This window comes from Dermacentor andersoni, chromosome 10, assembly GCF_023375885.2.
Source record: "Dermacentor andersoni chromosome 10, qqDerAnde1_hic_scaffold, whole genome shotgun sequence".
NCBI classification, from domain to species: Eukaryota; Metazoa; Arthropoda; class Arachnida; order Ixodida; family Ixodidae; genus Dermacentor; species Dermacentor andersoni.
Genome location: NC_092823.1, coordinates 49,633,221 through 49,660,366, shown reverse-complemented (window position 1 = coordinate 49,660,366; position 27,146 = coordinate 49,633,221). Strand labels below are relative to the sequence as shown.

At 44.5% G+C, this 27,146-nt stretch overlaps 1 protein-coding gene across 2 annotated transcripts in view; it reads right to left on the bottom strand.

Moving 5' to 3' along the window:
* Nucleotides 1-955: 955 nt before the first annotated feature.
* Nucleotides 956-27,146, bottom strand: part of LOC126543515 (uncharacterized) — a 31,164-nt gene continuing 4,973 nt past the window's right edge. The window contains exons 2-10 of one of the 2 annotated variants that reach the window (XM_050190629.3): nt 25,465-25,529; nt 23,683-23,769; nt 16,993-17,053; nt 15,280-15,317; nt 12,034-12,123; nt 9,326-9,404; nt 7,394-7,470; nt 3,414-3,500; nt 956-1,075 (exon numbers count right to left, since the gene is read on the bottom strand). In XM_050190629.3, the coding sequence (XP_050046586.2) occupies nt 1,001-1,075; nt 3,414-3,500; nt 7,394-7,470; nt 9,326-9,404; nt 12,034-12,123; nt 15,280-15,317; nt 16,993-17,053; nt 23,683-23,769; nt 25,465-25,529 (659 nt within the window). In that variant the 3' untranslated portion in view covers nt 956-1,000. Of the gene's footprint in view, nt 1,076-3,413; nt 3,501-7,393; nt 7,471-9,325; nt 9,405-12,033; nt 12,124-15,279; nt 15,318-16,992; nt 17,054-23,682; nt 23,770-25,464; nt 25,533-27,146 lie in introns of both variants that reach the window. The other variant, XM_055062299.2, reaches the window with a different exon arrangement.

The window sequence follows — 27,146 nt, the reverse complement described above, 5'->3', positions numbered from 1 at the left end:
TCTTTCGAAACCCTAATCCAGTTGTTTGTTTGCGTTAAGTAACAAAGCCAACTTGTGTGTGCTTTCCCGTCCCTGCGTTTTCTTCATCCTGCCACGGCATCGCCCACACTAGGATGCTTGAAACGTAATCTTCATGCGGCACTTTTCATTACACAGAAACCAGCATAGCAGACATTTGTGCGTCCACAACTCAAATATGCATCATCTATCTGGTCACCTCACCAAGTCTATCTAATCAACTTAGAGGAATCTGTGCAAAACCACGCTGCACCTTTCATCGCTCGAGACTATAACCGTCGCTCCAATGTGACTAACATGAAGACTTCATTATCACTATCATCCTTGGAATCACGTAGGAAGATAGCCACTCTCTGTTTAATGCATAAAATAGTCGACAGTGCGCACTCAAATACCTTGCCACTATCAAAACCACATCGCATATCTCGCAGGCTTCATAATCAGCATAATTTTACTCGTCTTATCGGACGTACCCAAGCCTTTAACACATCTGCGCTTCCACGTGCAATTGGCCAGTGGAATGACCTCCCTGATGATGTCGTCTGTATTCATGTCCATATGGCATTTAGCAATAATATACTAACCATCTATGACTGTTTTTGCTAACCACATGATCACTTAAAATCATGTTTATATATTTTTAGGGATATCATGTAGACCCACTTAATTTTGTATGAAACCTACTAAGTATTCTATTATTACATTCTTACACCATATTTAATGCATTTTACCATTGTGTAATAGCTGGTTCTTTAATTTCTTTTGTTTGTTTTCGTGTTCTTGTTAAAAATCATTGTCTAGTCCCCCTCACATAATACTCCTACATGGAGCCTGTGAGGTATCTGTCAATAAATAATTTTTTTCTTGCTATCTTTGAAACGCAGAGATGCATACGAGCTGCGTATCGAAGAGCGTACAAGAATAAATGACGGCCTCGTTATTCACAATGGCCGCCCGCGCTGCGGCAAAAAGGAAAATGCCTTTATTCTTTTCGCTGGCAATCCGAGGAACGGCAGCGTCCATGGCAGCACCAGCCGGGTATACGCTTGTCCGGGTGCTGAAGAAGAGAAGCGGTGTGCCTCTGTTAGGTTGAGGGGCATTGCAGGTCAGCGGCCCAACGCACGAAGCTTATCACAGACAGAAATGTACCTTCAGTATTGTGTTAACTTCTAGAAATTGCTTAAAATGCAGTGGTGATCTACAGTTGATGCGAGAGAAACGCGTTAGAATTACGCCGCACCTGTTGGAGGTCCCGAATCCATGACTGTAACCGCGTTCACCAAATTGCAATGTGTTACTGCCACGTCCTGCCTTTTCGAGGCGCGAAGTGCGACTGAAGCAGGCCTAGATAGATAGATGATAGATAGATAGATCTAGATCGATGGGCTCAAATGGATGAAATAGGCAAAGAATACCATTCGCATTAAAAATAATACTCATATTTTATATTCCTATTAGAGTGCGGACGCAACTATCTGGAGCACATGCTTACTTGCTTAAAGATAGGGGGTGCGAGTATTCGAAAGTTTCGAATAACGAATCCAATAATGCCCTATTTGATTCGGTCTTCGAATGGAACAATCACTATTCGTAACTGCGAATATTTTTTCGAATACTTTTCTAATGTTTCGATGCATCAACTACACCCATTTAAGCTGAAGCAAACGTAAGTTAAATTTTCACCCCCGTGGGCATAGCATAGGCATAAAACATGAGAACTTGCGTAGTGGAACAGGCTACGTCACTTAAGTAGCCATACTTTACATGCTGTACAGCGATCATTCCCACTCTCTGAAGAGCCCTGCATGCGAAGAAACTACTTATTTGCTCCTAATTCTCGATTAGTCGTTTTAATAAATAACGCTTCATAAGATGTTATGCAATGACACAAACATGCTAACTTTAAGAATACCAGGATGTGAAGATGGTTTTATATCATTTGTGCCAACGGCTGTTCATTATTCGAAAAACTGTTCGATATTCGATTCGGTCTCAAAGGTCACCCTTCGCGCAACGCTACTGAAAAATACAAGCCGCACGTGCCCATCTGCCCTGACAGGGAACCGCATCACTACTGCCGACGAAACTCCTCTTCCCCGAGTAAAAGAGTTCCTCAGACAAATAGGATATTAGTTCGGAGGAGAGTCATTCCAGAAGTGGAATGCGTGACGATGGTGTTGTGGGGCTATTGTCTCGCGTCTCTTGCTCCAGAGACAGAAAGGCCCTACAGCAATGAGAAAGCCTGCTAGATGACCACGCCAGCAGAGTTAATCACATTTATCTTAAGCATAAATGCAAGAATACATGCATATGCTGGGGGCACATAGAAAAAGCCACGAAGGCTTGACGGGTTGTGCACCCAGTTTGTGGAACTTTGTAGCTTGCTTGATGAAAAAAATTGTGCCGATCCAGCGCGTGTGATGGAATCTACGCCTTGACGGGCTCTTAAAAAAGAAGCAGCTTCAACTTCGCACATTATTTGGATGCAATTTTTGTCAGAGAGCGGAAATTTCAAATGTTAGCTCCGACATATGATGGGGCCATATGATAATCATAAAACTCCAAAGGAATGCCTTTGTAACAGCCCTTTGAATTATTGCAGTTTCATGTTACACTATGCCAGAATATTCGCTGCTGTACGAAGCAAGTCGTCGTAGAGAAAAATCAGCTACTGGGACCCTGTGGCCCGTAGTAGGAACTGACATATATAGAGCCGCCGTCTGTGCATTATTAAAGCTTGGTGCTTAACACTACCAACATCATTATGAACATAATCCAGACACTATCAGGCACTGTGAACATGACTAGACGCCTGAAGAGGGAGCGAACATAGGAGTACACGAAAGTTTCTGCTGCCGGAAGAGTATCGTTGGCTTACGGCAGTGAAAGGGTAAATAAAAGCTGGTCTCAGAAGTAACACGCTCTACAAAGTTCTGCGAATAGCTGCTATATAAATTGATACCGCGCACAATCTGCAGTTACTGACTTAGAAAGCGCGTTCTGTATCATAGCTACCCATTCGAGCTTTCATTTATTATGATATATGCACATACCTAGTGAAAAGTACACAAGCTATTCAGCTCATTCATGACACACGGGTGAGTGGCGCCATTTCCTTCGCGTTTCTGACACTCCAGACTTCTTGATGGTGAGTACATACGGGAGTTCTTTTCCATTTCCTAGGACATTCTAAGTTATGGCATACCACAGTAACTACCAAGTCTGTAGTTGTCCCGGCGGTCGCCGGCAACGTAGCCCGTATACTTTTGACGAAGAGTGCACTACGTCAACTGTAGGCTTAGTCACGGGTTTGGTCACAGTGCTATACGCTGCAATTGGTCTGGCTCGGCCAAATGCGAGCAGCGTTGAGTCGTCACCGACAAGGCCCAGCTTACCTGGCATCTGCTGCTGTCTTCGTATACGCCGTAGTACCATTCGCTGTTCCTCTTGCAGTAGTGGTGGCAATCCCAGAGATAATTCTTCTGCATAAAAAGAGAGATACACATATGAGCCCACGAGCTTAGGAAGTGAATGTGCCTCGATGTATTATTCGTACCGGCCGTGGTGGCTCACTGGGTACTGCTTTACGCTGCTGCTCACGAGGTCGCTTGGGTAGGAAGACCGGTTGTGGAAGAGCGACCGTTTCCGTGTTGTATCATAGTGTTGGCCTAGTTTATTCACATGGCTATGTCATAGTCATAAGGGTTTCACGATGACGCGTAAGGCGCGGCGTCAAGGCGCGGCATCGTGAGATTTAAAGAATCATGTGTCGATGTCATCGTAGTCTCCCAAGGGCAGATCCAGGGACGAGCGACATTATGAAGGCATCACTAATTTATCAGCGCAGTAAAATCTCAACAGAAGTACCATTTGTGCTCCATGATTTAAATTTTGCGATGCGGAGCGTACCGTGCCGTGACCGCAGTTCATTCTTCCATACGGTATTCTCCGTGATCATTTGCGTTTCGAGTTTATTTCCCAACCCCTATTCATGTATTGTTATTTGGCCATCGCCTGCGATTGCACTTCAGTAGGAGTGGGATTTTCTCTCAGATTTATTTAATATATCGTCGCACTTAGTAGACGGAATGACAGATTGAAAGGGAACAGAACGGAAAAAAAAACACCCGTGTAGTTAGATTAACGAGTACGATAAAGAAACCCAGGTAGTCTAAATTAATTCGGTGCCCCTTGGATACTAGACCTCTCACAGGTCGTGTGTAGACTTGGGGGTGTTAAACCTCATAATTTGACGTAGCTTGCGTATTCTGAGTGAACGGTAAAATAAAACACTGGAACTACAGAGTTACAATGTAGGCATCTTTTCCAGCGTTTCATTCTATATAAGATGCCGCAAAGTGTGTGAGCACGTGGAATGGAAGGCAGACCGATGATGCCACTTGAATTCTGTGTCAAGAGGGAAGAGTAATGGTTGGGACAAATACTAGAAAAGGAAGCATTTAAAGACTCCTCACCAGACCTAAACGGAAAGTTCGGTTAGACATCATCATCATCATCTGCCTGGTTAAGCCCACTGCAGGGCAAAGGCCTCTCCCATACTTGTCCAACTACCCCGGTCATGTACTAATTGTTGCCATGTCGTCCCTGCAAACTGCCTAATCTCATCCGCCCACCTAACTTTCCGCCGCCCCCTGCTACGCTTCCCTTCCTTTGGAATCCAGTCCGTAACCCTTAATGACCATCGGTTATCTTCCCTCCTCATTACATGTCCTGCCCATGCCCATTTCTTTTTCTTGATTTCAACTAAGATGTCATTAAGTCGCGTTTGTTCCCTCACCCAATCTGCTCTTTTCTTATCCCTTAACGTTAGACATATGGAGTTGTACAGCAGCGTCCGGGGATCGTCTCACCGCGACAAATATTATTTAAAGTAGCCCATCATAAGAGATGAGAAATCGAAATGTCGGGTCGTCGTACTGCCAGAAGCGCAGCTTCACTTCTATTACAGACACCATTTTCTTTCGCATGGACTAGCACTCGCCAAACTCGTCCCTTAATCCGTGCCTTTTGCCGCACCAAGGCCGAGGGACTGCGCCACATTTGCGTCATGATTCCTGTCGTCTCTTCGCCTAGACGGAAGCCAAGGCCACACGCGAGGCCGTCAAGATAACAGAGTATGTCGCCAGTGCGCGCGCACTCACGCCCCTGCTCACTGGCTGCTATTGGCTCGCCTCCTCCTCGTTCGACGCTTACGTGCGCGCTCTCCCACGCGTCTACTCGCATGCCTCTACTGGCTTGGCGCTTCCTCTCCTTGCTCCATCGTCCAGTACGGGTTAGCGCGCCAGTCGAGGACGATAGAAAATTAGCTGGGGTGACGAAATAAAGAAAACTGCAAGCACAAATTGGCATCAGCTGGCGCATGACAGGCGGTAATTGGAGATCGTTAGGAGGGGCCTTCATCCTGCAGTGGACATAAAACTGCCTGATGATGATGATGTTCGTCGTCCACTCCCCGGCATCTATCTATCTATCTATCTATCTATCTATCTATCTATCTATCTATCTATCTATCTATCTATCTATCTATCTATCTATCTATCTATCTATCTCGGCGACCAAGTCGACCAAACTTGGTCAATGGGTACGTGAGATTGGGTAGGTGTGCTCTTCAATTAACCTATTTTACGCCAACTTGGGTAACTGGGCATCTGCCATTGGGTATGTGCCGCTCTGTAATGAGCCTCTCTGACGCTAACTTCGGTCAAGGGCATGTGCCACTGAGTATCTTCCACTTCTTCAGTGCTTAATGGAATCGAAACCGTGCAATATATAGTACCACAATCTTGTCAGAATATATGTTCACAGACAAGCCACGCGCGGAGATCGCGGCGGCACCGCTAGATGGCGCAGCCTAACGAGAGAAGATTTTGAAGGGGAAAAAAGATTAAGGAGACGTATCGAAAAATGCTACGTAAAAACGTGTGAAGCATACCAGATTAAATCAAGCAGGCTAGGTGACAATTTGTCACCGCCCCTTTTCAAATGGGATGTCACTAAATCATCATCATTTCCATCAAATAATATTGCAGTCACATAGGAGGCTAGGTGAAAATTTGTACCCGCCCCATGTAAAATGGGATATCAATAAATAATAACGATTATCATCGTCAATGAAACACGTGGGAGAGGAGCCTGGTTGCAGACAAGCGTTATACATGACGCGTTTTGGCGGTGGCAGTACGGTGTGTCATTGCATTTCTGCAATGATAAACGCATTAACTTCGACATTCCTAGCGAGATGGGTTCTGGCATTATTTTTTCGTCTCTTCCTTTGTATTGCGCGGTGGCCTTCCAGAGATGATCTTGCGTTGCGAGCAATGAATTGCCGAAACCACGTGTCATAACCGGTGACGTTCAGGCAGCGCGTCCGACGTAGAGGCGTTCATGCGTGTGACGTATGAAAGCCGCTCAGGACAATGTACAGGTTGTGTTCTCAGAACCTAGCAAGCTGGGTTGTTTTTGTAGGGCAGCTGATCTAACCGAGAAAGTACAGCTGCAAAAAGATGCAGAAAAATGAGTTCTTTGAGTGCAAAGCGGGAGTCGTCTATCCCTTCCGAGGCCCTTGTTAAATTGGGAAGACGGCTTAAGGAGCATAACTACAAAATTACCGAAACGCCTTCAGATGGTTTCCTAGCTACGTATTTCCATGCTTGTATGTGTGTGTCCCCATCTTCAATAACCCGAAGATAGTAGGAGGCAGCAAGTGTGAAATCACCCGTTCAATAATTGAGAGTGAGCAGATTGACAATCACGATGGTTCCTGTATCAGCAAGACTTCCTTGGCGTTGTCCGACAAAGAACTCAAATATTTGCGCATGTGTAACAATATTTTAATTCTTGTTTGTATGCTCTACCCTGTCATTTAACTCTCCGGTGGCATCGTGGCTCACGTGATCGGTGACGTGTATTCGAAGGCAGTTTCGTTCGGCTCTGTCAAGCAAATTTCATTGTTGTAAGTAGCGCCCGCGTGTGCGTATGTCTTTTTTTTGTGTTCGTGTTTACTAAGCGCTCTACTACTGCCATTTAGGATGAACCAACACGCCCATTTCGCCACACTCAGCTGATTCTGCGACAGCTAGCGGGGCATGCTCGAGACGAAGAGCGCAATGGCTTTCATTTAAAATTGCAGCTTTTTTGTTCAGGCCGCGGAGCGTTTATATACTCTGCAGACATGACAATCAGCGTCTGATCTTGCACACTAGTTGTCTGTTTTCAACGCCTAAACCTGATGAGGGGCTTTCTAAAGGTAAAAAAGCTGACAGATGTGATGTTTCTATGTCGAAAAAGAAAGCCATAGGCAGCAGCGTAGCATGGTAATGAGACAGGAGTGTTGAAGCGAGGCTGTGTCACTTACCGTGAGCTGTTTCTTGGCGAGACATCGGTGGTACTTGGATCCAAAAACCGTCTCTCTAACCCAAGGGCTCCTCACTTCTGCATAGCGAGAAAAATTACGGATACATACACATAGTGAGACAATAGGGCTGCTCATGTTTTGTACCTCCGCACGCAAATTTCAACGCCGTTTTTTGACACTATTAAAGAAACGAAGAACGGGCATAGGGCTTGCAAGCGTGCAGCTTCGCGGCGAGAAAACTGCCACAAGGTTACACCAAAGTCGATAATGGGTTGAGAACGTCCGGGTGCACAGTAGGCCGACATGTTTACAATCACGCCGGAATGAAACGCGAATACGAAAATGTGAGCTGCAGGTGGCAAATTTTTTAGTTCACATTTGCCGCTATGTGTGGACTCGGGATGATTTATTCGAAGAGTCGTAGTCGGGAGACCAGAGGCGCAATTAACGCCAGACCAAACCCAGATTACACACTCCAATAGGAAATTTCAGGCGTACGAGTCGTCTTTACTTTTTCTGATTCGCGCTTCGTTCCAACCTGATAGCATGTCAATAGTTGATAGCATATTAGCTTGTTAGCGATGCTAACTGCACCACATCCACTTGAGTATTGGAATAAAAGACAAGCTTTAGATAGAATCCCATCTAACTAGCGCATTGGAATAATTGCTTCTAGCGTCAGTTCTTATTACCGACTGGCATATATTAGAAACCTGAAAGAAAAAAAAAGCAGTTGTTTGTTTTAACGCCGCAGTTTGATGCCAGATGCCGGGCCTACAAATACGTGGACGAAGTAACCATCTCATCATGTTTTATATCGTAAAAATTGCTTTTGTTGGCATAAACATAAATATAGAGATTCAACGTGGCGCGGTGGGTCGCGATGTTGGCGCTGAATCTCGGATTTTCATGCATTCGAAGCACAGTTCATGGTTTATATTCGTCGTATGTGATGTCAAAATGGCCTATGTCAAATTGGTGCCAATGCTCCAGAATGCTGGCGTCGAGAACCCCCATATCTGAACTACTTCCCTATACTACCGCAGGCATGGCTTCATATTCGAAGTGAATATTTTAAGCAATCGTTTCTCAAATAACATTGAAAAAGATTGAAGCCAATGTGTAACGTTACGTGGGAAGAGTCGCAGGAGGATATGTCGTAAATCGCGTAACTGCCTTCTTACTGAGCCGCTGCTTCGTTAGTGATCATGTTTCGGGAAGTTAGTAATTGGTTTAATTTATTGCCACGTTTGGAAGCAATACTTCTTTGACTCTTTATAAGTTAGAAGAACGCGTCGTCAATGGAAGTGTAGTTCAAATAGTCGAGATTTTCTAACCAATGTGAATGTAGCGTCATCTGTCAATGTAATGGACAGACATGGCGCGGAAAGTGTTTCATATCTTGGCTCATCTGCTAGCCTAAGAATGCTAAGAATGAGGTTGTTGCGGGGAGGTGGCGCCGCCTCCCCATTCCCTGACACAATTGTTTTTTTCTCGGCACCGTACCAGGTGTCACCGCATGCGATGTGCAGTTGGGATTTGTCAGGGACGAAAAAGGTAGGTGACGCTATTGAAACGTGGTATTATGCAAAGCGCACCGCGAAATGTCTGATGAGCGTGAAATTTGGGTGCTATCAAGTTAGCGCTTTAGGCGCAAGTACCAATCATGTGTACATGCTGTACCTATTCACGCGACATTTGGCATACGTAAGAATTTGGCAGCGCGTATGAACAATATCGCAGTGGAGGACTCGAGCATAAACCATGGAGAACATATATGTGTCGACCAGAATGTGCTTTCTTTCTCTCTGGAAAATTTCATGTCATGAAAGTCAGGCCAGGATAGCAGACCTGGCCTGCGCGTATTGTCGCAGATCCCACCCTCAGCATTTGAATCATAACGGTTAATGTTACAGATTTGTGATAACTCACCCAAGTCATCGTGCTCAATGCATTGCCCAGCCTTGCAGACACCTGCAGCGCCAACAGGATTTCCTCGTCTATTTATGTTCTGCAACCATGCGAGAAAAATTAGCCAACTGTACGTGACCCACACACTTTGAGCGCAATGCTCTATCACGGATTTCCGAATATGGAATGTGTCCTGGCTTCGTATTATTCGAAATCCGAAAGCTACACTTGGGCCCGCATGTTCGGCGATTCTCTCGAGCATATGCAAAAGCAACGTTGTTGCAGCGTGATAACAGTAGCAGTCTTGCTTCCAACAGAAAGCGTACAAAGTGTATCAAACCACCAGCAGTTCACTAGACCAATTCAGTCACGTTCATGTGCCCCGGGTCGTCTGTCGCACCTGTATCAGCGTCTGATGCCGCACGTGATTTCCAACTCACCTCTGTTTAAATGAATAATACACGATATCTATGATAGCTTTGCGTCACTAGGCGACGCCATTTATACCTTTTCACACACACTGGCCAAGTATTAAGAACTGAAAAAAAGGGTGGCATTGAACCGTAGAGTTTCTCACTATAACACCTAGAGGGAAATGTGGCGCCACTGTCTATGGGAGTTTCTTAATGGGCGCTGTGACGTCATGGGAATGACGGTATACGTGTCTGCCAAGCTCGTGTTGGCTGGTGTTGCAAGATGCTTCGTCTAAAACGTGGATATGGCTACACAATTTTTAAAGTAAACTCTTCATAAAATGTTTCCATTCACGGAAATTGAATCTTTACTGGCCTACAATACATGACGAAGGGAAGAAAATGAAGGACAGACGACAAACTGTGTCAAAGTGAGCGCGAATCTTGTCGTCTGTCCTGCAACTTTAGCGGCCCGCTGATAGTTTTTACGTATCATATAATTGTACATGCAATAAGAAGTTCTTATAGTTAAACATGTTTTTGTTGAATAATAGAGCTAATACAGCTTTTTACGTGCAGCTTTAGTAGAAAATGAATGATTGTGACAGACGGAACGGTGCTTGCCTGGCTCTCCGAGAATGATGCCAATCCGAAATCACAGTATACCGGCATTCCCATGCAACCACAGCACAGCAGCACCACATTTCCCTCTAGGAAATATAGTGAGAAACATTATGCATTAAACAAAGAAAGATATGCAACAGATCCAACGAGTTCGAATCTTTATACAGCGAAGCTTTGTGTAAGTGCGCAAATAACCAAAACACGAGTTTGCATTTATTGAATGCCCTCACAAAGTGACGCGGAAGGCTTTATACAGGCATTGTAGAGAAGCTAATGCACTGCCGCGGAGGCGGGGAAGAGAGCGCCATCTGATGGTGGTGCGAGGAACCCAGCGGCGCGCACTATGTGCATCCTCCGCTGTGAGTGGGTGGCCTGTTCGGGCCAGAGAACCGCCACGCAGCACCCATGGTCACGCAGAAACGGCGAGGTACGCAAATAAGAGCTTCGCTTTTAAAAAGTCGCAAGAGTCAAGGTGCACGACTCCATGCTTTTTATAGCACTAATTCTTATTGCTGGACGCACCTCTCACGCGAAATGCGCTCGCTAACCATTGCAGGGGCAAAGAAAGAAAGAAAAGGTTACGCGAAGCCGACTAACATGCTGGGGCGAGCTGTCACGGTCAAAGTAATCAAGTTTATTTCAAATTATGTTGCGAATGTCAGCAATGCAGCAAAATACTTACTTTTGCCCGATAACTTTTGTCAATCTTTCTATCAGACGTTACAGACCGCATTTCGCAGAAATTCTGCCAAAGCAGTGCATGAATTAGCACACCGCGGCGACTACCTCTTCACCTGAGAATGTAATGAAACACTCTTCGTGGCATGCTTAACGCACTGGGCAGCATCATAATTGGAATGTTTGTGACGAACGGAGCGGGCGACCGAACACACAGCTCGCGCTGGGCAGACAGGCACAGTTTTACAGCGCAGAGACAGCAGATAAAGGCCAAATGCTGCAGTTCATCCTCGGAAAAGGGCCGAAAAATCAGTTTGCGGGTGCCACAACTGAAAAGCAATGACAAGAAAGGAACGCCGTACGCGCACTGATTACTATCAGACGACGCAAGGAGCAATCCACACTTAGTGCAGTGACGACGGCGACTCCATCCGATTTTGCTGGGAATAGTCTCCTGGAACATTCCGTATATATTGTTCTGCAAACCTGCAGACTCGCGTTTCAAAACAATTGGTAGCAGAGCAGGTCGGCCGACAGAGTCAAGTTGTCACGCAACGAGAGCGTGCTCGACGCGGCAGTGGTTCCCTCACCCCTCCCCGCTGACGTCAGGTGCGAGAGAGTGCCACTCAGAGATTCTGGGGCATTGCCCATTATTTATTGCCTAGCACAGTTCTTTCGCATCTTGATATACTTGAATTTGACTGTTACTTGCCTATCGCATACGGAGTAATGCTTTCAACTTGCTGTGGTGTTCTGTGCAGATAGTTTTTCTGTCCTTTATCTGGTTTGCTAAAATAGCAGGAGAAAGAGGCATAGGTGCACGTGATTTTCGCAATGAACCTTGCCATGAAGTCACTGCTCGACATGTCAATTAATTTTCGGAGCTTGTGATGGCTTCGTTTGCTTTTCTTTCTTTCTAATGTGCTGGAGAGTGTCAGTACGTGGTCTTCTAGCGCGACAAATGATGTTCCAACTACTCACAAATGTAGTGCGGGAAATAAAGATACAACTTACAAGACAGGGTGTTCCGTCACGGTATGGCCTTAAGATGGGTCTTCCGTATGGGCCAGTGCAGTCATAAGTACACGTAGGCGCGTATCCAGACTGAAAAGAAAGAACGGAAAGAAAATGAAAACCATCTTGTAGTGCCATAAACCATGTCTTAGCTCCAAAGACCATTACCTAAATACATGGGCGATACGCACTTTCAGTCCTAAAACAGCAGCTGAATTCCTTTTAGTGATCTGCATTTAGTATACAAGCGAGCAACGGTAGTGCATGTTGGCAGCACATTTCTGTGTGGTTTGAGAGCACTGTTACAATAAGTATGGTGAAACCACAAAGCTTCGAGGCACCATGTTTTGATGTTCCATGCTCAGAAACGGCAACAAATGTGTTGCAGCTGACATACATATCACACCTGGGAAACAGAAAAAAAAGTATAAGGGTGTGACAGTGTACTAGAAGGCGTCCGGAGTAATTGTTAACACCTGGGTTTTTAAAACTAAAGCATTCCTTGTGAACCCTCTCGGACTTTGGTAACCCTAGCTGCCACTTGTTGCTGCTGCTTTCTTGCGGAATAGGTCGTACACAGGAGAACACTAATATAACGAATCGGTGAGAGTGCCTTGGTAAGATGTCCCATGTTGTGTCGACACATGCGAATATGCGGTAATTGACTCGAGCGTGTGTCGGCGCAAAGTAGAAAGTGATGCAGGTGACAGTGCAGTCGAAGAAAAAACAAATTTACTATGGTCATTATAGGAAATTTTGTTGCAGCTTTGCACGCGCTGCCTATCGTCCTCTATGTGATGTCGGTCGTCGCCGCAAAACATTGCAGTGGGAGCAGACTTTTTGTCACTCCAGAATGTTCAAAGTAGACGACACAGCAGGATTTCCTATTACGAGCTTTGTGTCCAGCTTTTAGGAAAAGTAAACTGGGAATACCCTTGAAAGACATTATTCTTACCTTGAATTTTCCTGCCGTTTTTGTTGACGGGTCGGGTTATGGCTTCTCCTACTACGTGCTCTTTTGAAAATATGCCCTCTATTGCGAAAAATAGAGTCCTTCAGAATAAATTTTGAGTCTTGTTTCCTTGTTGCCATGGTGATGCTTTGTATAGGTCGAAGCTTCGCAGAGAAACAGCTTCCGTTGCCCCGAGGTTCAACTTCGTTGACCCTGTGTAACATTTTTCTTCGCCAAGCGTTCTTTAAACCATGTGGCAAATTTAACGGGCCCTTCGGCCTCAATGTAGTACAATCTCACTGACTGTAAGAATGACGCATGCATTCACCAAAGTTAAAATTGATGTTGGGTTAGATATCTTTGAATGTCGCGTCTGTGCATTATGATGACCATTGCTGCGTTTACGCTGGTTAGAAATACAAACGTATCGCATATTCGAGGAAACATCATATAAAGTTAAAGGCTATGCAATGTTTTATCGGGGCTTTACGGTGACGAGAGGTTCTTGAGAAAAAATCTACAGACAACATCCACAAAAAAACTGTGTAGGAGGACTATTAAGGTAGGTAGTTTTGGGGCGCGACCTACTGATTGACACAAAGACGCGTCAACATTTGTCGGAGACCCTAAATCTGGCAGGCTTTGTCTTCTTAGTGGGGTGTCGCGTCAGAAAGCACTCATAAAGCAATAACGACGACGGAAACAAAGGAACAGAACGTAAAGATTCACGTAGAATGATGTGTTCAGGGAAGGAGGGCAGTGCAATACTATAGCAGTGTGCATTTTTTAAAAGAGATGCAAATGCAGTAAGACGACTGAATACAGTTTGCAACATATAAGTTGAGACAAATTCATAGGCTGCCGTAAAGCGAGGCATTCCTAACAAATGTGTAGAAGTTGCTGCGGAGAAATTAGCGCAGAAATTAAGTGATGCCACTGTGTAGTGAATATGGATCTTTTGCTCCAGAATCAGTCGAAACAGTAACGATTTGCGTCAGCATTTCTCTTGCTAGACCTAAATTGTATTGCTATCTTTTGTATTTGAAGACTATGCTCAAGAAACTTATTATCCGATCGTACAAGAATCAAATAGCAGGAGAAGGATGGTTTGCGGGGAGAGTTCCTATTTGAATAAGAAGGTGTGAATGCAGGCCACATATTATTCCTTATCAAACTTGCTAAAGCGCGTTACTGACAGACCCTTGACGAAGAAACAGGTAAAACAAAAACCGCGATACTTCCAATTGGCATATATAACTTGCTCTTTTTTTTTCTGTACAAATTGTGTTAACCCGCAAATAAATGCCAGCTTGAAGTAGCGCTGTATTTGTTTTACCTGTTTATTCGTGAAAATCCTGTCTGTAACGGGCTTGAACAAGTTTTTTATGGCATTTGTATCTTGAGGCAAGCAGCGTGAATAAAGTTAATCTGACAGAAAGGAAGACGGGCACAGGGCCGACTAACAGTTATAGGATATTAATGAAATCTTACAAATAAACATCCTCGAAAAACACGTGGCAGAAAAGTGGTGCAAATCTAGATACTCGGTTGCACAGACATACAATTGCGACAGACGACCTATAGCAGCGCCCATTTCACTCGACCAGCGTTTAAAAACACTTCGGCAATCTCACCGTGTCTTCGTACCTAGACGTACAGGAAAACACCAGGGCTCCACTGCCTTGTTCGGCGCTGCTTGCCTCGAGAAGCGAATGGCAATCTCTAATCTAGCGCTATCCGAAATGTTCAATGTTCGCGCCCCTTGCTTCTAGATTTGCATAGTAGTGGTAATGTGAATGTCGGAAATTGGACCCACGTTTGCAATATTTTGCTATGAAGAACAACCATACGATGCCACATTGTGAGATTGAGCACGGCTGAAACAGGGCTATAGCTTCGATAACGAGATGAGAAGGGAAGCAAACGAAAACTCCGCGCTGGGGATTTCACGCATCCATCTTGTTTAGGCATCGCGATGGCTTCGTATGGAACGGTGCGCGTTAGCATGCGTGTTCAATGTCGTATTGTCACGCCTGTAGAGATTCGCCCACCTACATCTCGTGCGAAACAAAACAGTTGCTTATTTTGTAGTAGGAAAAAAAATCTTCTGCCGAGAAATCACTACCGTCTGTTCACGCAAGATTCTTCCTTGAACCTAGCGAAGGATAAATGAGTCAAAATTTTTGTTAAAGGAAATTCTCTCGATGCCGGCGTTAGCGGCCATTGCTTCGTGTATAGTAACAATAAACGTCACTTCTGACTAATGTATTCAAGTGAAGTAGTAGAAAACTTACCCCTCGATAAATGCCATCGCACTCTCGTGGCTTCGGGCCTGAAAAAAGACAATACCCTTTAATTACCAATACCTTTTATCGAATACATATTAATGGCTGAGGAAAGATTCACGTCTTTTAGCACTGGCTGTAGTGACTGTTGTCGTGCAGAAAAGGAAATGGTGACTGCTTTTCATAGTTCAAGCCTAGCAACTGAGCCATTCCTTAGAACAACTTCATGCTTGTGTTACATATAAAAAAATGCCGTGCCTTGGTGTGTCCTTGGCTGCAAGATGCTTGGCTTTGGTTCCGAAATGTGTAGAAGCAGACATTTCGTTTTTGTCTCTACGAGCTATCGGTGCCAAGGTGCTTCGGGGGCTGCGAGATCTGCGAAAAAGCTAAATTTTCGCAAGATCCAGATATACACCTTCGAACTAAGAGCTGTCTTCCCCATTTAAGACGTGCAAGAACTAGAGTCGCTGCTTGTCTAGAGGACCATACGCTGAAATGCATCCCTGTTCCGGAAAGCCAGGCCTCGTGCACGCTTGACGCTAACGGCCACACATTCATAATGACACCGTCAATGGTACGGCGGATAACTATTGATGAACTGGAACTGTGGCTGTAAGTCGTTGGTTGGAGTTGCGTTTTCGAATGCCTGCACCACCCTCACAACAATGACCTGCGCGTTCTGTTTGCAGTTGTCTGTTCTGGTATTCCAGTGTTCCTGTATTCGTGTATTTTACGTGGTTACCTCTTTCCCTATAAGGACATCGGTGTCTTCGGGCAAACCTGGGCTTGAAACGGCCTGACTATCGCATACTACGCTTCACCTGCACCATCTAGCCCTGTGAGAACAATACATCGACCCATCATATATTCACGAACTGCGATAAAGCATGCTGTTTCAGATTTTCCGATTAAAAGCTCTGCATGATTAAACAATAAGCAAACATCATTGATGCAGATATAATTTTCTTCAGCAGAGTAGACCGGTTCTCTAATCTTTCAGTGCTTCAGCCATAACCCCAGTAAGAATAATAGCAAGGTCTTGCCTTAGGACCAGCAACAAAATCCAAACTGTATGTTGCATACACGAGAGTGGCGCTTTTGACGTTGTTTAATCTTAGAAGAAATAGTCAAAATATATATGCTCCCTTTTTGAAACAATCAGTTCATCTAAATTTAGAATGCCAGTTAAATCCGTAAAGCTATTGGAAGGTTCTGTGAAATTATTAAGTTCGTAATTCCATGTGTGTGTGTTTAGGTTTATTCACTGAAGTGCATCACAGTAGCTACGTAAGGTGTAATACACAACAAAGAAATATATAATAAAACTGAAACATTACGTAATATAACTGTTTCTAAAAGCTCTTCTGAATATGCTTCTGACGTCACCACGGGCTGCACTATTTAGTTGGATTACTGTTCTCGCTTTGTAAAAGAATCCAAATTACTAAATGCGTCATCCGTAGCAAAGCATGCGCCGTGTCTATCTGGCATTGAATCAACTGTGTTGAAAGTGAACTGACCGCATAATTCGCTCGATAACCAATTATGCCACAATGAAAGGCACTTGTTCAACTAGTTACTTTTTTAATCGCCAACGTGTAATAACAACTGCAGTTCACCCAAGAGAAAATACGCACCGTGTTTGCACATATACGGGTCCCCACTTTGACAAAAACGGCAAAGAAAGCCAGTTCAGTGCGTTGTGAGTAACGTCATACTTACGGGAAACGGCGATGCATACTCCCCTGATGCAACGTCCGGAACGAGGAGGGAACGTTCGAAGCTGGAAGCACAGAGGTAAGCACAAAAGTGATAAAACAAACATAAATTCCCTGATTCACATGCAAAAACTATGATGTGGTTATGAGGCCCGATTTAGTGGGGAACATCAGAGAAATTTTAACCTCTCGGGGCTCTTTAACGTGCAACTGAACCTAGGTACACGGGATTATTCCATTTTGCCCGCACAAAAGTAAATTGGATCCCAGGACTTGAAAGTAATGTGCTCGCCAAAATACAATGAAAGAAACGTAGGGCACACTATGGAATGAAACCGATACGGGTCACGCTAATGGTTTAACGCGGTTTCCGGACTGTACATAAAACGATGCGAGAAATGGGCCACGTTACAACGATAGCAAAGAGAAACTGAGAATTAGCATAGTGTCGCAGAGTGTATGTTTAAAATTTTACAACGGACTGGGAGGACGGTCGAGCAGACAGACCGACACAAAATCGGAGTACATGGCGTAACGCACGATCACTCGGAAAAGTTGCCTGGGCACTACCGACTGCCTTAAAATTAACAGGACAAGGAGTAAGCCTATACATAGACACCCTGGGTTTACTATTGTGCACGCGAATTCTTTGTTCTTCTTCCCTTTTATTTATTTATATTAATCCTTTATTCTCTTTTCCCCGTGCAGGGCAGCGAAACTGTCATTCACCCGGTAAACATCGCAGCATTTAGTTTCTTTTTTCTATCTCTTTTTGAAAATTGTATTCGCCATATTTGTTTTTGTGAAAAAAGAAACAAAAAAAATATAGGCATAACTTTTGTGCCGATGTAAGTTATTTCGTCATTGATATTATTGGCAATTTGCTAATGTCACGCTATTTTTGCGCTTTCATGCCGTTTTTGCGATCCGATCGCATTTTCTCAAACTTTTGGAGAAGGAAATTTTCTTACCTAAAAGAATAATGTTGTATTCGTCGATTGATAAGCACTTAACTAGCTTCAAGCTGCCGCTGCAAAAGGTTGTGACGCCACGGCTGACAGGTGCGGGGTGTTCAATGTAGTAGCGGCAGCAGCCTTTTTATTTGAGAAATTTCATGTTTGCCCATCTAGATCTCCTCAATGAGACAGACCTAGTCGGCTGTCCAGAAGTAGAGCAATTCGATATATTTTATATGACTATTTGTCTCTACTGGCTCTGTAATTGGAAAGCGTGCACTCGCGGACAAACAAACGCCTGCTTGCTCGCACTGTGCAGATATGTCTTGGGAAGTGAAACGTACGCTCGGTCTTTGCCGCGCCTTTACAAGTGGGGCGCTTTAAAGTATAAGGCAAGCAGGCGATGTCTTGTGCGAAGAACGTTTATCTACAGAAATATTATGGCGTATATAAAGTATGCCTATGGGGGAACCAGGGCCACCAACATCGCCTGTAAACAGCAGCGCCATCACACAAAGCCTAGCGATCACACGAAACTGTCCCGTAACACGTGATGCGATTTCGCGCCTGGAATTTACCGTTGATCTTGGTGCTCATGCGTTCCGCTCCTGACCTGACGAGGCACCGGCGTGCTCGAACGTAGGAGAACATGCGCGCCTCCCAGCGCGCCTAATCGTAGACAAAGCTTGGCCTGACGTATCGGGCTAAATCTAACGTTGGCACAGACACGCGTCTCTCGTCGTTAAATATGTTGCTCCATCTTCTTGGCTCACTCTATTTTAGTTGTACGCTTACTTATTTAATCGCATCTCAACTACGCAGTCAAACTAACGCAACGACTCCTTGCCAGCGCCGTTTCCTCTTTGTCACGGCTAGCAGGAAGTCTGGAAAAAAGGAAAAACCGCTTGGGCACACTGATCGCTTGGTTGGATGGCTGGTTTCCCTGTATGCGTGACTGTTCGTTTGGTGTGTTTTGTTTTGCGGTTGTGGGTCAGGACCAATACGGCTAAAGATATATGGCTGTTCAGGCGACGGTTGTTCAAGCACTATTCACAAAAAACCGTCATCTTGCCCCACAACCTGCTCGTATTCTTCGGCGATGCTTCGTAAATTAAAACGAGTTGTACGTATAAAAAATGTTCGTTTTCAGTCAGCCGCGCCACTACATAACACGCGTCGCATCACGCCACTTCTCTGAAAGTATCGCGCCATGTTGAAGGTGTATAATAAATTGTGCAGATCCGACGCAAATGTTGGGAAGTGGCTTAGTGAATTCTATACAGCTGTATGCAATGCGTGCAAAAATGTTTAACGCCGACACAGGGATGCATCAAAGGCTGAGATTATGTATATCGTTTGTCGAGAAAAGAATGGTGGTAAAATGTATAGGTATATAGAGGTATAAAAGTATATGAAGAAATATAGTTCACCCAAGTAAGTACGTTTATGTACTCTATACTATCTGTGTCCAAGCAGCACGTATCTATCCTGGATGGCTGGTCAAGAACAAAAACACACGAAGTGGTAAATCCTTAATGGGCCAAGAACGGGTGGTTCCTATAGAAGAAGCCATTGAAAATCATGCTCTGTTCCATTGAGTCAGCGGTGAGCTTTAAACACACCTACCAACCTATCCACCTACGATATATGAATTTATTTTCATGTTTTATTATATAGAATACAAGTGCCCTTAATGGCGTTGCTTTGCCGTTGCATCCCTTCTCCGTGACTGGTTTTTACCGTCTAGCCACTGTTACAAGATTATCGGTCGGCGCAAGACACGGCTGTATGTACCTAAGCTTTCAAGAATGTTGTCGATCTTCTCGCGAGATTCTTATCTAACCAGATTGCATTCGCACTAAGTATTTGTTAAAATCACCTGTGGCAGATGGCACAATTCTAGTCCTTGAGCTGGTCTACCTGAAAAGGTGGACATTACTTTCACGAGAAATCGAAATGCATAATCGCCAAATAACAAAAAAAAAAAAAACTACTAGATAAGTTTTGAGCTAGTTCCCTCACGGCAAATCTTGCAGTTTACAGATTGTAGCCGGTGAGCCTGCAAGGAATGCTCACTTGAAAATTATTCTTTTAATGACATCATTTTGATATATGCGCCGTCAAACTTGAAGCAAAATTGGATTGCCATCTCAATTTTTTTTTTTAAAAAGAAACACCATATTATGCCTTGAAGCACGAAAGTAAATGGGCCACCAATGTTCTTGTCTAAAAAGTTAGTGAAATAATACCTCGGAACTGGTGTCATCCGGTAAATTGGTTCCAAAGAAAAGTGTGCAATCGTTGAATTTTACCGGTGCTGACATATGGGGCAGAAACGAAGCGATTAGCTCGAGAACAAGCTAGGGACTGCTCAAAAAGTGATGGAACGAAAATTGTTAGGCGTAACGCTAAGAGACGGGAAGAGGGTGCTGTGGATGAAAGAAAGAACGCAGATAGTGGATATTCAAGTTGACATTAAGGGAACAAAAATGTCCAGCGATTACTATACTTCCTAAGGCAAAATTTAAGTGCAGGTGTATACGTATTTTGATTTCGGGACATATTGAGGCAAATAATTTGGGACCGAAATCACCGCACCGACTGGCAGTCTGCCAACGCCGTCAGCGCCTTCGCAGAGGGAAGAGCAGTATTCGGGAATGCTGGTATAATGAGCTTCATTGGAGCCAGCTGTCGAAAAAAACGACTACGGATGCGCGAGGAGTGGTACGAGCGCGTTTGCGCGGTTACGCTGATTGGCGGTGGCGCTCAACCAAGGAATGGGTCCCTGAGAGCTGCGCTCTCAATAGTAGATAGAGCTGGGCAGGCCATTTATTACGTAGGGTAGATAACCGGTGAACGATTAGAGTTACAGAAAGAGTGCAAAGGGAAGTGAAGCGCAGACAAGGACGGCAGAAAATTAGGTGGGATGATGAAATTAGGAAATTTGTACGAGTAAGTTGGAATCAGCTAGCATAAGGCAGGGGTAATTTGGGACTACTTGGAGTGGCCTTTGCCCTGAAACATGTGTAGTAAGGTAGCTACAGAAAAAAAACCTTGGGCGAATTTTTGTTCATTATTACATTATGCATTTCAATTTCTCACGCACATAATGCCCGCCTGTTTGAGCAATACAGCTTGTAGACCAGAACACGATAGTCTCGAACCGGATGGGCTGAGCGCATACTCCGGAAAACAGGGACCGCCCACCTTCCCTGAGCTGCCAAGACGCGTTCGCGTGCATGTAGAGTGTGTGTGTTACGGGGTGTTCAATGTGTAAATATGTATGTGACCGCAACATCCAAGTACAGAACATCATCGGGGCGTCCCTGCGTCATATATGTATGCGCAAATAACCAGCGAAAATGAAGCAGATTGCAGAGCACTGTTTGCGACGAACACGACGTACGTCGAGAGTTGTGCAGCTGTGGCATATTCAGCCGTGCATGTCCTTTTGTCTCTGTATGTGCGTATCTGTGCGTGTCTCTCTATGTGTATGTGTCTGTCTGCGGTTCTCGATTACACAAAGGCCTGAGGTCGGCTTCGTACAGCGGCTCTCGCCATAGAACTCCGCACCTGATTCACAAGTAAATGCCGCGAAAGTGTTCGCACCGCTACAAAGTTCTGACGCTCATGACAATCGAACGCATACGTAACAGATAGAATTACATGCACTGGCGTTAGTGCCCACGAAATGTAGTAATACCTTTGAGCAACTATTCGAATCCTTTTCGTGTGAAAGCTGGTTTGTGTTACTTATTGTAACTAATGGCCAGAGGGCAAGAGCGGCGATGTTTGTTAAAAAATTATGCATACCTTGTACAGTAGATCCGGCACGGTTGAACTAATGTGAATTCATTCTTCGCCGTGCCGAGACAAAAAAACCGACACATCTGGCCATCCGCGCACATGCGCTACGCTTACTCGAACCTACGGCATGCCGCCTGTTTTCTAGGTGTGGGCTGCGAGATTTTTCCAGGTACTACAACGCCGAGGTAAAGTATATCGCGTACTGCATGGCTTTTAATAGTTCATGACGTATTGTCAGACGTGCAAATCAAAGTGGAATAGCCGCAGAACCAATCTTTGCGCATGCAAAGGTAACACGGACTTAACCGAACGATCCGCTCCGTCTGCAGACGTTGCGCTTGCCACAGCTATTCCGATTTGCAGCACAATCTTGCCAAGAAGCTGAAGTTCACTAACTAAATTCGCTAGCTAAAATTCACCATCCCGTCCTTCGTGAGAACTTCAAAGAAATGCTAAAGCGCAAGCAATGCGTCTACCTGCGGTCGCCTCGCTTGACAGCTCGACGCCATTGGAGCAGCAGGTGGCGCCACCGCGCTTTCAATATGGCGCCACTCAATTTTTTTCTGTGTTTTGGTGTATACAAAGGACTGTAGTTGTGCTCTGCGCCACACGCGATTTTTAAATATTACTTAATGTCTTCGCATAAACGCCCGGTATACAGGCCGCATTATTGATGTGAGATACTCAAATGTCCAACCAGGGCATAGATGAAATGTAAAAAAATTGAAAGATATTAAATAGGCAGTTGAATACCGCGCTCTGTATCCTGTAGATACCCATATGAGCTGACATGTGTACAATATTTATGTCGTTGTCTAATGTTTCGTAAAGCAGAACATGCGCATGCAGAAAACTGGTAAGCATTCAGTACCATATTATCCAGTTTATTCGACGCGATTAAACTTTAGAAATACAGGCTGATATATCTGCATTCAAAAGACTGAGAAAGTGATACAAACTTCCTAAAGAAATGAGGTGCGCAAGAAAGCCCATCAAATGTAGAGCGGTTCGATGGAGCAACGCATTGAAGGGAAGCGGAAGCAGAGCAAGGCGTACTTTGGGCAGACATTCACATATATACGTTTAACAGTATTGATGGGATTACCAGTCCAAATAAGCAGTAAAGGGGGCGCAATGGATTACCTGTACAAACACAATCTGCTATAGGTACATGACACTTGCCCTTGTACGGAAACGAGTGAAGGCTCACAAATGAAAGTAACATGTTTCAGAGTAACTTTCTTAGAGCTAATATTTAAAGAAATTATGCCTAAATTAGCCGCAGCCAAGTGGAACACTGTTTTCTGCGTAGGTTGCCTAAATAAAAAGGCCTCGGCTTAAATCGTCTTTCACAGTTGACTACGTTAGCCAATGACAAACGAAGAAACCTCTTAATCAGAAAACGTTGTCAAGGCCGTTTTCGTTGCGTAAGGTTAGTCTGTATTTCCACAAGAATGGTTCACATTTGGCCGCTTCTTCCACTGTTTCACCAAAGCTAATCGCGTATGTCCAAAGCGCAACAAGAAGTTAATCTTCATGAAAATGGAACAGTCATTGCATTGTTTCTTGAATGTGTTGCTCCTCTTTTCACGTGTCGTACAGCATGTTGCTAGTCTTCCTGCTTATTTGTATATTGTTTCGGAATAATGCAATTGTTCTACAGGATTATTTCCCATACTGTGCGAACGCCATCAAAAATACATATTTCATAAAACATGACTATCTTGTTTTACTAGCTTCGCCTCTGATTCTTGAAGTGTTTATTACTATGGGGCACTTAGCTGTATCTAGCATGTCATGGTACACTTTTTTACAGGAACTCGAATTTCACTTGCTGTTTGCTTACGGCTTCCGTAGCTACCACGGCCCAGTACGGTTGTACTGAGGTAAGGCATGGAGAGAATTGAATATGCAATTTGCTTTGAACTCACCGGGCAACGTGCGCCATCTGGTAACGTGCCCTGGAACGAGCCCTCATATGTGTAACAGAAGTAACCGCATGGGGACTCTAGTGTCGGCTGGAATGAAACAAAATGAATTGGGTTGAGTTATCTTTGCGGTTCTCAGTGTTTCCCAAAATAATTTGACATGGATCTTCAGCTTAACATTTTTGCGTACTCATGTAAACAACTGCATGCTAATTCTAGGCGAAAACATCTTATACAATCAGGCTAATGTAAGTAAATACAGAAGATTGTGAGCCCAGTGCGCGCAATCCTTGCTTGTACCTCGTTTATTCTGCATTTGGCGAGAGGAAAACGTTTTGCGAGCCATTCTTGCAGATAAAAATGCGCCACTTCCGCAAGACACACACACACACACACACACACACACACACACACACACACACACACACACACACACACACACACACACACACACACACACACACGCACACACACACACCCGCACACACACCCGCACACACACACACACACACACACACACGCGCGCGCGCGCGCACACACACACACACACACACACACACACACACACGCGCGCACGCACGCACGCACACACACACACATGCACGCACGCACACACACACACACACACACACACAGAAAAGACGTGCTAGTAAGCACGTATTAGGAAAGTAGGCAACATCATCTTGAGTATTTTCAAGTATTCTGCTTCACTCCTCTGTGTCATGTCATTTCGAACAAACCTCTAAATGTACTAACGCTCTAGGTTCCGGAGTGGTTTGATGATTTCAGTGGGACCTAATTGAAATAATCCAAAGGCTCAGTAATCTTGGGCGTTATCTCCACATCGCTGAAACTTTCCGAAGATATTCACAAATGGTTTTTTTAACATATCAATCGAATACTTATTCATAACTATGTTTCTTTGTGAGATCAAATTTTTGCAATAGTTTTGCTCATTGAGTTGGTAGCGCTATGCGGACGCCCAACGAGAGAGGGCGCTAGGCATCTCCCGCGCCTGAATCAGCTCTGAGCGAATCGCAGAAGTATTTTAGGCTACCTGGCCCTCACGGACTCGCCGTAGATTCACCCACGTCGACACACAATGATTCCACTTAGTGGGAGTTAAGGATGGGCTTCTTGTGAACTTTCCCACATATTCTAGACGTATTGAGAAACTTGATGAATGACCTTCCTACTGGCATTGGTGCTATTGGAGACCCCGATCTTTCCTGTGAACGTTTATATGCAAATTACGCCTTTTCATTGCACGCAGTTTTATGCTTCTTCATTTTTGTAGTCGGTGTAAGCTTGTTTCTTTAATATACATTTTTAACAAATTGAGTCCCACTTCGTCTTCAAATATCTGTTGAAATAGTAACATGGTTGTAGTGCCTTATTCTTATTCCCTAGTGTAATACTGCGTATGATGTATTCTAAATAGTAGCCGGTATTGCTCGGCTCTTCCTTGTATGTTTTTCATAGTATGTTCTCCTTACTCAAACACCGTATGACAAATAAGTAAATAAAATACAACTGCCATTCTTTACGTGAAAGCTCCAATGACAGCAATAACCAGCTACGAAATTTTATGTGACCTCATCTCTAGCCGTATAGCGGCAGGAAAGTGGTTGGAATATGGGGATACAATAGGTGCACTGGCGGCCTTTTTCGTATCCCTATGCTCCTGGGCTTTGGCTGAAAGTTCCTGAACTGTAGTAAGCAAAACGACACGGAACGCATGCACTCCGTGATGCTGCTGATCGCAGAACGCAGAAACGCACTCACCCCAAAGAAGAAGCCACTGCACAGGTGTGGATAGAAGTCTCTCGGGGAAGCATCGCAGAAGCTACCTGCTGGAGAGAAGACGGGACATTGCTGTATTACTTGCATTGGATGCATCGCGTCCCGGCAATGGCAAGAAAAAATGAAAGTGTGCCGTGAGAAAGAGAAAGAGAGAGAATTACAAACGCACTTGACTTGATGGTAAACGAAACTGCGCGAATGCTTCTCGTTTTCACATCTGCGTCATTTCTCAAACCTGTAAACGGGACGCAAGCATAAGCACCACGAAAAGCCTCCCTGCAGCCTCCCTGCAGCCTCCCTCTCTGGTATGAAGCCGAAAACATTTCCGTATGTGCTTATTTAACAATGTATGCTACCTATTTTCCTTTCATGTCCTACCACTCGAACTTAAGTGTCGACTAGCAATTACAATGTATAAAAAATGTTGGGGTTAGCCACTGTGTACGAAAACTATAGGAAATTTGTTCGTTCCAAGAACATCACTCGAGTGAAACCACCTTACAAGATCCGTACTTACCATTGCCAAATGTCATTTACTATTAGCTCTTGCTATTATTGTACACAGTGACATACTGAAGTGAATGCATCTGCTAGCCTTACTAATGCTTTCGGCCTTGGGCATTACTAAAATTAAAGAAATAGCCATACGGGAAACTTAATACAGTATTTTGCTGAGTAGTTAGTGCGCACTGGTTGGTCTGGTCAGCATTACGCTACACAGAGACGGCCGAAAGGAGACATGAACACCCAGGGATAACAAAAGAATTTTTTTCTTGTGTTCAGCGGTGTTCTTGTTCTTTCAATGCGTTGGTTTGCCCTACGGCATCAAAAGGAATACATTTTGCTCATATTCCTATCTAACGCCATGTTAGGCGCACCAGTAGAAAAAGGGAGCCCTTTGAGAGCATAGGGAGCGGCGTTCGCTTTCAACAAAGACAACATGAAGGGTGGTTTTCGGCCACATTCGATGCTGCAACCTTAAGTGCCGCTGGCTATCACTCTCATATCTGGATACTCTACGCGCACACAAATGACCAAGAATGTAGACGTGCGAACGCTGCTGCAGTAGCATAATTGGTAGTGCAACGCACGCGTAATGCGGAGGTTGTGGGCTCGGCTCCCGCCTGCGACACGTTGTATTTCTCGTATTACGCGTGTCATTCTCTTACCAAATGGGCTATCGCGGCGCTGTTTTCCCATCCACTTCTTGGGGTATTTGTGTTTTATCACAAGAACTAACCCTGGCTAACACTCCTAGGGTTAGTTATAGTAGTAAAACATAAATACCCAACAATGTGGATTGGAAAACCATCCACATTTAACTACAATTTCCCCAGTGTTGTCCTTGGAGTGTTTGTTGGATGGCTTCTTAATGATCAATAAACATCGGGCCCCTTAATTCTTTTTCTTCTCGTTCATTACATTACGATGGTCCCGAAACCAGCAGCATTAATGCGTTCAGGTGGCGTGTATGGATTAAATTGACCAGTTTCCGTCACCCAAATAGATAACTTGCTCGTGACGCCTGCGAGAGAAAGGAAGTTCCACGTCCGCAGCCAAGATTTGTGAGTGGCGGCGCTGGATAACACTCCGACGGTTACTTCCAGCAGTAAAACATTATTGCCCCAGAAAGCGGATGAGAAAACGGCGGCGCGGTAGCTGAA